Raw genomic sequence first — 11,596 nt, 5'->3', positions numbered from 1 at the left:
CTTCCTGCAAAACGGTGACTTAGGCTGCAAACACGCCATACATGTAAAGGACATTCCCCACCCCAAAGAATCCTGGGAAATGTAGTTTACCCCTCACAGAGCTAAAATTCCAACCACCCTTAACAAACTACAGCTCCCAGAATTCATGTTTGTGTGCATGCATTAAATTTATACTGTGTGTACACAGCCAGTCTGGAAGTGTCCTCAATTTATATGTGTTTTTCTAATAATTTGGGGAAACCACAATTTTTCTGAATATCAGTCCAACCCTTGCTTTCAGCTTGATGCCTTTTTAGTTTGTTTATGACCCAGAAGAAATAGCATCCTTAAAGCTGACTGAGAGCTGACTTTTTGACTGTGCAAACACATACAAGGAAACCTTTCTGAGGCGCAAAGGCTGCACATTCAAAAGCAAGAGCCTATTTCAGTTTTCAAGAGCAACAGGAGGAAATGGAGACAGAGATACAAACAAAGAGATACAAACGAAAGCTTTCATAGGCCAAGAGGAGCCTGTATTTATTCCACAGGCTGTAGCTGTTCTGCTGCTGCTGCTTCTTGGCACTGACGTTTCCCCTCACTTGATCTTCGGACAAATGACAGGAGTGTTAAACATGCTGCTCCAATATACACAGGCGGAAAAACTCTGTATGTAGCTCACTTGCAGATGGAGCTCCTGGCAAGCAGCACCATCATCCATGGAAGCTCCGGAAAGTAAGTGACTTTCGAGAAACGTACAATAATCTGACTCCTCTCCTTATGTTTCTTCTGTGCTGAACCTTAAAAAAAGAACAACGTATGCTAGAGATATGCACCGAGGGGGTTCTCCTTTCGATGAGATTGGTTCTGAATTTGTCATTAGGATCTTGGAACATAGGAAGCAACCTTATCCTTAGAGCCAGCGTGGTGTAGTGGTTAAGAGCGGTAGTCTTGTAATCTGGGGAACCGGGTTCGCGTCTCCGCTCCTCCACATGCAGCTGCTGGGTGACCTTGGGCCAGTCATACTTCTCTGAAGTCTCTCAGTCTCACTCACCTCACAGAGTGTTTGTTGTGGGGGAGGAAGGGAAAGGAGAATGTTAGCCGCTTTGAGACTCCTTCGGGTAGTGATAAAGCGGGATATCAAGTCCAAACTCTTCTTCTTCTTATCCTGGGTCAGATCATTGGTCCATCGAGCTCAATATCGTGTGTGCTAACTGGCAATGGCTCTCCAGGGTTTCAGGCAAGTTGCCTCTTCCAGACTTACCTGGAGATGCTGGGGATTAAAAGTGAGACCTTCTGCATGAAACACAGATCCTTTGCTGCTGGGCTGCAGCCCTTCCCTGAACAGAGTTGAAAACAAAATATTATGTTGATTGAGTGTGTTGGTGGCAAAAGAAAAAGAAAAAACCCCTCTTTCAATCCAAGTTGAATGTTGGTCTTAAGGAGAGAGGGGTTAGAGTTCTTGGCCCAGTACCAAGTGATGCGGGAGTTGGAGTCAGGAGTCAAGGCAGTGTCTTGTGCAAGAAGGTTGCAGCATTGCAACCTTGGGCATTATTTTTCTGCAAGGTCACAATCTCCTCCAAGGTTCATCCTTGCAGCCCTGCACACACCTGGGCAGTCCATCACTGGACCAGCTGGAGATGCTTCGGGGGCAAGATAGTTGTGGTCCAGCTACTTCTGCCAAGGAAAAAAAAGGTAAAGGACCTCTGGACAGTTAAGTCCAGTCAAAGGTGACTATGGGGTTGCGGCACTCGTCTTGCTTTCAGGCCGAGGGAGCCAGCGTTTGTCCACAGACAGCTTTCTGGGCCATGTGGCCAGCATGACAAAACCGCAACGGAACACCGTGACGGAAACCAGAGCGCATGGAAACACTGTTTACTTTCCCGCTGCAGCAGTACCTATTTATCTACTTGCACTGGTGTGCTTTCGAACTGCTAGGTTGGCAGAAGCTAGGACAGAACTACGGGAGCTCACTCCATTGTGGGGATTCAAACCGCTGACATTCCAGTCGGCAAGCCCAAGAGACCCCGTGGTTTAGACCACAGCGCCAATCAGCCTGCTGTCACTAGGATGGAGGCTAGAGGGCAGAGGTGAATGTGTGTGGAAACTAGCCTACTGATGGAAAGATATTCCGCACATCCAGTTGTAATTTTAGACTCTGGGCTTAATGGTCTTATGGTGGAGTCCCTTTTTTAGATGATATTGCTTCACATACTTAAAAACATGGTAAGCCAGAGCTGCTGCATCTGGGCTTCTCCTGCTCCTGTGGCTGAGCAGGGCCCTGGGCTTCTGTCCAAAAAACCTACAGTGGTCGCTTGGGTTGCGAACGTGATCTGTACGGGATGCACGTTCACAACCCACAGCGTTCGCAACCCGCATTTGTGCATCTGCGCACATGCAGGTTGCGATTCGGTGCTTCCGCGCATGCACAAAGCGTGATTTATAGTTTCTGCACATGCGCGACTGCTGAAACCCGGAAGTAACCCATTCTGGTACTTCCAGGTTTCAGCAGTCCACAACCCAAAAAAACGCAACCTGAAGCAGCTGTAACCTGAGGTATGACTGTACTTTGATGGTGCCACCAGATCAGAGCAACTGCCTTCTCTGTCATCAAAATGTACAGGCTGAGCAGAGAAGTAGCTGGCCTGCAGTTCCAGAAACAACATTCATCCCTTCTCAAAGAAACATCTGCTTCTTGACAACTAGATGCAGAACCTGAAATTTATTTCCCTGGCCAAATTGAAATTTCTTCCCTTGGCCAAATGCAAACAGTCTCTTTTGCTGTGTACATCCGCTCAGACCGAAAGCTGATTTCAACCTCCATCCTAGGAATGGAGGAAGCTTTCAAATGCCATGTCAAAGAGCAGCCCTCTCCCCTCCTCATTGCTGCATCTGACTGTGGAGGCAGAACACAGTCTTTACCTCTCTGAACTTGTTTAACCTTCTTTTCAAGCCATCCAAGTGGAGTGAGGAAAATCCCTGTGGTGGGAACAGGGATATTGGGGTGGGCAGGTCCGGCACAACCATTGGGCAGAGGGAGACAACCACCTCTGGGGTCACGGCACCTCCTGGAAATTGCCCTCTGTTGGAGAGTGACATAAGCTAGCCAGCAGCCCTTGGGTGTGCAGGCAGATGCTGCTAGCTTATTGCCAGTGTTTGAGTCATCTCTCAGTCCATTCACTTTCTGAACATGGGAAGGGGAGCCATGTTGTCCTTTGCCTCAGGCAGCAGAAAGTCTTGGGCCAACTATAAGTTGGGGCAGGCCTGTACATTATGGTTACCAGATATTTTTTTCAATGACTCCAGGGACACTTTTCTTTTGTTTTGTTTTAAGTTGAGTAGCAACAGGGAGTCAGTAGTGGGGATGGTGAGATAAAAGATCCTGGGCCCAAGTACACATGCATAGTGTACAAAGGGGCAAAGCCCTTCTTTCGCACCCTGTGAAACATAAATGCGCAGAGACTGGACAACAGCTCGCCCCATGCCCGTGACTCCCGAGCCTTCCTCAATCTCCTTCCCCCTACCCCCTTTGTTTTGACAGATCAGGGGAGGCTCGGGAGTCACGGGCGGGCAGCCGTTGCCCAGGAGAGGCCAGCCTGGTGGCGCAGTTGGCTCTAGCTGGCTTCAAGAGCTGTTCGCTGCCATGGCGCAGGAAAAAATGGCGGGTGCCACGGCAGTGAGCAGTGAGCAGCTCCTGAAGCCAGCAAGAGCCAACTGCGCTACCAGGCTGGCTCCGGGCTGCTGAGGCTGCCACTGACATGTTTCCTGGGGACAGATTTGCAAATCTGGGGACATTCCAGGGACGGATTTTGTAGGGGGCCAGTTTTGCCAATCCGGGGACTGTCCCCGGGAACTGGGGACGTCTAGTAACCCTACTGTACGTGCCATGCCCGCTCCACACTTGATTCTTCCACACGCCCTGTGAATGCCTGAACAGAACTCTTTATTGCCCACCATAGAATTGTAGAGCTGGAAGGGACCGCAAGAGTCATCTAGTCCAACCCCTTGCAATACCAAATGACATCTATTGTTTGTGCCCAAGCCAATAAAAAGGACTCCATCTAGTTCACACCAACACAGTTGAGGAAAGTACAGTCTCTTCTAGGTCCTTAAGATCTCATATCCTAAGCCCTCCTTTCCATGCAGAAAGTAAAAAGGACGCAGCATTTTTTCATGCAAAATCCACACTGCAGCTTTCTGTGGCTTTCGTGTTTGCAGACATCATGAAGCAAAAGAAGAATCAATTTCTCTGTGACTTTATGCCCTTCCTCCTCCTCCTCCTCTTCTTTTAATTTGATCCAGCAATAAAACTACTCAGCCGTAGGAGTAAAAACAAAATCTAGGAAAATCGCACAGCTAAACGCTCTGTTGGCAAAGTCCGCTTCAACAGCAAAGTGTTTGGTTCTGCTTTCGGATTCCGTTATGAGCTACATAGATCCCTCATTGGTCCAAGAAGGGGCCCAGCGCTTTTGGCCTGCCAGTCTTTGCTGAAGCTTCGCCTTCTCCCTTTCTGAGCAATTCAAGTCCCTTCATTTAATTTCAATGGAAACTTTAGTGTTTTCAGCCCTGGCCGGTCTGTAGCTGAACGGCTCCTCTCTGGATCTTATTTCCAGGTCTCGAGAGGACTGGGTTTGATCACCTCGTCTGATTACATCTTTGACAGCTTTAAAGGGATTTGCAGAAGGGGAAAGGAGAACAGCGGTGGTTCTTGTGAAGGTTCGGGAGCCGGGACTCCCAAGTTTGATGCACCTGCCGGAGACTTGAGAATACACCTTGCCCTGCAAGGAACAGGTACAAACCTCAGCCAGTGTGTGTGTGTGTGTGTGTGTGTGTGTGTCATTTTGTCTTTTGGTAAAATAAGAAACTGCCTTACAGTGGTACCTCAGGTTAAGTACTTAATTCGTTCCGGAGGTCTGTTCTTAACCTGAAACTGTTCTTAACCTGAAGCACCACTTTAGCTAATGGGGCCTCCTGCTGCCGCTGCGCCGCCGCCACGCGATTTCTGTTCTCATCCTGAAGCAAAGTTCTTAACCCGAGGTACTATTTCTGGGTTAGCGGAGTTGTAACCTGAAGCGCATGTAACCTGAAGCGTATGTAACCCGAGGTACCACTGTACTTGTAAATTCCCTTCTGCAACAACTTCCTGTCGGTGCAACAAGTGTCCCGCTTAGTGACTTTCACTTTCCACTATTATTTATTATTATTATTATTATTATTATTATTTATTAAATTTGTATACCACCCTTCATTGTCAGATATCAGGGCGATTCACGGCAACTTCACGGCATTGGACGCAACCCCATTTCCCCCCGGCGCTTTTTAAGAAGGACCCCATATTGTGAAGGAAATGTGGTACAGTTGACTAGATCACTCACATAGCCTTAAGAATATATCGCCTTGCATGAAAAGCAGCAGCAGTGGTGGTTCCAGTGGTGGTGTATCAGCTTCCATGGGTGTTCAACTGATTGCATATCTGCCTTTGGAGAGATGTTCCCACACAGCCCAAACCACCAACTTTGTAGCAGCCAGCTAATATTGTGTACAGTTCTGTCCAGCTCACTTCAAATAGGATATTAATGAGTTGGAAAATATCTACATTGGCTGCCAGTATGTTTCCAAGCACAATTCAAAGTGCTGGTGCTGACCTTTAAAGCCCTAAATGGCCTCACCCCTATATACTTGGAGGAGCGTCTCCACCGCCATCATCCAGCCCAGACACTGAGGTCCAGCTTGGAGGTCCTTCTGGTGGTTCCCTCACTACAAGAAGTGAGGTTGCAGGGAACCAAGGCAGAGGGCCTTATCGAAGTGTCCCCCCCGCGGAACGCCCTCCCATCAGATGTCAAGTAGATAAGACACCCGAAGGCAGCTCTGTAGAGCATGGGTAGGCAAACTAAGGCCTGGGGGCCAGATCCGGCCCAATAGCTTTCTAAATCCAGTCCGCGGATGGTCCAGGAATCAGCGTGTTTTTACATGAGTAGAATGTGTCAATTTATTTAAAATGCATCTCTGGGTTATTTGTGGGGCATAGGAATTCATTGTTATTTTTTTCAATATATAGTCCGGCCCCCACAAGGTCTGAGGGACAGTGGACCGGCCCCCTGCTGAAAAAGTTTGCTGACCCCTGCTGTATAGGAACATTTTTAATTTTGATGTTTAACTGTGGATTCGTAATTTACTGGAAGTCACCCAGAGCGGCTGGGGCTACCCAGTCAGATCAGCAGCATATTATTACTATTATTACTATTATTACTATTATTACTATTATTACTATTATTACTATTATTATTACTATTATTACTATTATTACTATTATTACTATTATTACTATTATTACTATTATTACTATTATTATTACTATTATTACTATTATTACTATTATTACTATTATTACTATTATTACTATTATTACTATTATTACTATTATTACTATTATGGCAACCGAAATGATCAAGGGGATGTAGTAACTCCCCTATGAAGGAAGGTTGCAATATTTAGGATTTTTCAGTTCAGAGAAAAGGCATAGAAGAGGTGACATTGTAGAAATCTATAAAATTATATGTGGCATGGGAAAAGTGGACAGAGAAAAGTCTTTCTGAAGGAGTGTCTCCACTCCCATCGTTCTGCCCGGACGCTGAGGTCCAGCTCCGAGGGCCTTCTGGTGGTTCCCTCATTGCGAGAAGCAAAGCTACAGGGAACCAGGCAGAGGGCCTTCTTGGTAGTGGCACCCGCCCTGTGGAACGCCCTCCCACCAGATGTCAAAGAGAAAAACAACTACCTGACATTCAGAATACATCTTTAGGCACCCCTGTTCAGGGAAGTTTTTAATGTGTGACATTTTAGTGTATTTTTGGTCTCCGTGGAAGCCGCCCAGAGTGGCTGGGGAAACCCAGCCAGATGGATGGGGTACAAATAAATTATTATTATTATTATTATTATTATTATTATTATTATTATTATTATTATTATTATTATTTCTCCCTCTCTTACAACACTAGAATTTGTGGACAGATAAAAGAAAGTACTTCTTCACAGTGGCAAAACTGCATGCTCCGCTACCGGGGGTGGAGAGCAGGCGGGGGCATGGCCAGCGTCCCAGGTCGTGGCATGCATCTGGGGGCGTGGCACGCTACCCGCAGGGGCATTGTGCGCATTCTGGGGGTGTGACACACACCCTGGGGGGGCACGGCACCCAGCGCATGCGGGGGTAGCTCATGTCCGGGGGGGCCACCGCGATGGCACCCTACCAGAATAGTGGTGCCAGGGGCGGTGCGCTCCCTCCGCATCCCAGTTCCTCTGCCAGTGCTTCTTCACACAATACAAAGTTAAACTATGGAACTCCCTGCCACAGGAGACAGTAATGGCTACCAACCTGGGTGGCTTTAAAAGAGGATTAGGCAAATTTATGGAGGAGAGGGCTATTGATGGGATGCAGGTGGCGCTGTGAGTTAAACCACAGAGCCTAGGGCTTGCCAATCAGAAGGTCGGCAGTTCGAATCCCCGCGACGGGGTGAGCTCCCGTTGTTCAGTCCCGGCTCCTGCCAACCTAGCAGTTCGAAAGCACGTCAAAGCAGTGGCGTAGCGTGGGTTGTCAGCACCCGGGGCAAGGCAAGTAATTTGTGCCCCCTAACCCGTGGATTTGCACCCCCTAACCCGTGGATTTGCACCCCCTAACCCGTGGATTTGCACCCCCTAACCCTAACCCCTAGATGTTGCGCCCGGTGCGGCCGGCCCCCCCTGCACCCCCCACGCTACGCCACTGCGTCAAAGTGCAAGTAGATAAATAGGTACCACTCTGGCGGGAAGGTAAACAGTGTTTCTGTGTGCTGCTCTGGTTCTCCAGAAGTGGCTTAGTCATGCTGGCCACATGACCTGGAAGCTGTACGCCGGCTCCCTCGCCCAATAAAGCGAGATGAGTGCCGCAACCCCAGAGTCGGCCACGACTGGACCTAATGGTCAGGGGCGACTTTACCTTTACCTGTAGCCATGATGGCTGTGCTCTGTTTCCATGGTTGGAGGCAGCAATGCTTCTGAACATTAGTTGCTGGAAACCACAGAAGGGGAGAGGGCTCTTGCGTGCAAAACCTGCTTGCTGGTTTCCCACAGGCAACTGTTCAGCCACTATGGGAACAGGATGTTGTACCAATTGGGCCATTGGCCTGACCCAGGCAGCCCTTCTTATGTTCTTAATCGGGTTGCAATGGGACATGATGTTTGTGGTTGTTTTACACGGCTCTGTATAATTGCACCTGACAAAGGGGAACCCCATCCTTCGCTCTTGCTGCGAAAGGAGGCTATACCCTATTATTTACCAAATGCGTCCAGAACATTAGAGCTGGAACGTTGAACAGAGGATCGGTTGACGCATGGGAAGCCAGAGGAACAGTGGAAGCATCCCTCCTGATTAATTCATTATCAGCCCGTTTGGGGAGCCTGATACACTCGCTTCCAGTTACACCAGCACACTTTGCTGCCGGCCATTACACGATTTTGTTTTCAGATTGTACGAGATAAGGTTACTTCATTATTAATATATGCACAACCGCACGCATATATATACATAAATGTTGTATCTGTGCCGGAGCACACAGCCTCTGGAAGTGTTAATAGTTAAGATAAACTAAGTCCATTATCACTGGGAATGACTATTTCTATGACCCTATTTGCAATAAAACCAGATTCAATGATATGAGAAAATTGCTGGGTTTTGGAATAATTGAACCAGGCTGCATGAACCCGTACAAAGGCATCATTTACAAAGTACTTTGCTTGTCTAAAGTATTTATTCCTGCAGAAGGAAATGGGGGGAAGAAGAGTTCATATTGCTTATGCTGTTTTCCTGTGTTCATACTCTGTCTATATCTACCTATCATCTATCTATATCTATCATCTATCTATCATCTATCTATCTATCTATCTATCTATCTATCTATCTATCTATCTATCTATCTATCTATCATCTATCTATCTATCTATCTATCTATCTATCATCTCTATCTATCTATCTATCTATCTATCTATCTATCTATCTATCTATCATCTATCTATCTATCTATCTATCTATCTATCTATCTATCTATCATCTATCATCTATCATCTATCATCTATCTATCATCATCATCTATCTATCTATCTATCTATCTATCTATCTATCTAATCTATCATCTATCATCTATCATCTATCTATCATCATCATCTATCTATCATCTATCTATCTATCTATCTATCATCTATCATCTATCTATCTAATCTAATCTATCTCTCTATCTATCCACACACACACACACACACACACACACACACGTCTACTGTTAGACTTCCCATTTCCTTCTTTAGAAAGGGCAAGAGAGAAACTGTAAGCTTCTGTTGAATCACATCCCTCTTTAGAAGAGTTGGCAGTGATCGAGAAGACCTCTCGCTCACTCAACAACCTGCAAAGTAGTTTGCAGAACGCTGTAAGTGCCTGTTCACGTACTATTCAGTTAAACAGTCAACATACATATATACAGCGTGTATCGAAAATATCATCTTTCCCTTATATACCCAATGGATCAGTGCATTCTGGGCTCAGGGCGGCTAACACCAAATATAAATTACAATGAAACGTAATTGGAGGGGGGCAACAATTGATTTTAGAATGAATTGATTTTAGAATGTATTTTAATTAATTGATTGCGATTTTATGTAAATTGTGTTACTTTTACTGTTGTTGGTCGCTCTGAGCTCGGCTTCGGCTGGGGAGGGCGGGATATAAATAAAAAATTGTTATTATCATCATCATCATCATTATTATTATTATTATTATCAAAAAACAGTTAATTAAAATACGGCTTAAAATGCAGCCTCATTTTAGTAGTAGCCCATAGATCAAGACGATAAAGGGAGGAAACATCAGATATTAACCCAAGCCAGCTATCCATGCAGGTCCTACATAGGCCTGCAAAAAAGCCAAGGGAAAATTTACCGGTATATACCAAATCCCACATAAATCCAATTCTGACTAAGAACCTAGGAAACTGCCTTATAGAGAGTCCATCTTGGTCTATCTCACTCAGTATTGTCTATACTTATTGGCAGAGGGTTCCCTGGACTTCATATGGAAGTCTTTTACAGTCGTATCTTGAGACACTGGAGATTGAACCTGGGACCATTCAGATGCAGTGCATGTGCTCTGCCACTGAGCTACAGGACTTCCCCTGAACACCTTGTGTGCACAACCCACCCAAAGCATCTCATTCTGCAGATGTTCAACAACTGTGCAGCTTCCAATCTATGCTTCCAGGTGTCATAAGAAAGCTGCAGAGATAGTCATAAGAAAGCTGCAGAGATAGTGCAGGATAGTACGCACCCCGGAAATGATCTTTTTCAGCTTCTGCCTTCTGGAAGAAGGTACAGGGTTATAAAGACTAGGACTAGCTGCCTGAGAAACAGTTTTTATCCAAGTGTGATTTTGGTTTTAAACGCAGTGTAAGGTAGTCTCTGTGGGAGTATATTATATTTAATTATGGGGTATCAGAGTTTTTAGGGGGTTAACCAGGCTGGGATAGCTAGGATAGCAGGCTTGTTGGTTTTTGAATGTCTGCTGTAGATTTTTTCCAATTTTGTTGTTCTGTATGGGACAATGACAATAAAGATTATCATATTGTATTGTATCATTTAGGTGGGTCTTATGCAGAAGAGCCTCCTGCTAGTGACTTGGCCAATCTGTGCTAACTGAGTTATGCAATCCTTGCAGAAGCCATGAACCAGCAAAGTTCCCAAGACTTTCGGAAGTTCCGCAGATGTCCATTTTTTGCAGCATGAAGGCGTTCCTGCAGATTCTCCAATGCACTGTGAAGGAAAGGTAAGGTGGATTCTCGGAATACCTCTCCAAGCTGTTGCTACCCGTGTGTTCACAGCCCACAGAAGCACTGAGCATTCTCTGGTGGCAAGAGATGGACCTGTGCTGCTATCACTACGTCCGTGGGCAGGAATTGGCTGAGATTAGCTCAGTTGCAGTGATGTGCGGCTCTAGAGTTAGGGACTTGGAGAACCTCTTATCTGAATTTCCAAGTTACATGAACTGTTTTTTAAATGCAGGAGTGGATCTACACACAGAAAAAACACACGTTATAAATGAGTCAGAAATTAAATCGTTATAACAAAAGAACAAAACCACTATGTAAAATCGCATATATATAATTTTTTTTACTCTCCACCACCATCTGGTGTTGCATGTTTATAATGCATCCAAAACACTGTTTTTTGACTAATGTAGCTGAGTCCAAAGTGCTAGTATGTAATGGACTAGTTTTGCATTGTTTATAATTTTTAGTTTTAAATTCTTGTAATTTGCCCTGGGACCTCATGATGTTGGGAAGACGTGAAATTTCAATAAGATTCTTATACCTTCCAACACTTGGAAGCCAAAATCTTCCCAGACGCCATCTTTCCATTTTTTAAAATTGCAAGAGCATGGCAGCCATTTTGGTTGTTGCAATTTCACAAGATTTCACATTGTGCCCCCCAAAATCTGCAGAGATAGTGCAGGGAAATCATGCCACAAAATCACACGAGATCACATCAACCAAAATGGCCTCTGTTCTCTCGCGGTAAAAAAAAGGGATGTCACAGTTTTTCTGGG

The 11,596-nt window shown here is 45.6% G+C and overlaps 1 protein-coding gene across 3 annotated transcripts in view; it reads left to right on the top strand.

The window, feature by feature from the left end:
* Positions 1-483: 483 nt before the first annotated feature.
* The window catches only part of LOC309372546 (nutritionally-regulated adipose and cardiac enriched protein homolog), a 30,507-nt gene continuing 19,394 nt past the window's right edge, over positions 484-11,596 (top strand). Inside the window, exons 1-3 of one of the 3 annotated variants that reach the window (XM_081916204.1) lie at positions 484-711; positions 4,590-4,767; positions 10,634-10,816. In XM_081916204.1, the coding sequence (XP_081772330.1) occupies positions 10,799-10,816 (18 nt within the window). In that variant the 5' untranslated portion in view covers positions 484-711; positions 4,590-4,767; positions 10,634-10,798. Of the gene's footprint in view, positions 712-4,353; positions 4,768-10,633; positions 10,817-11,596 lie in introns of those variants that run through there. The other 2 variants (XM_081916203.1, XM_081916202.1) reach the window with 2 other exon arrangements.

Source organism: Podarcis melisellensis (assembly GCF_964234715.1).
Source record: "Podarcis melisellensis genome assembly, chromosome: 1".
In the NCBI taxonomy this organism is placed as follows: Eukaryota; Metazoa; Chordata; class Lepidosauria; order Squamata; family Lacertidae; genus Podarcis; species Podarcis melisellensis.
The sequence above is the reverse complement of the archived record's forward strand: the minus strand, read 5'-3'. Positions and strand labels throughout refer to the sequence as shown.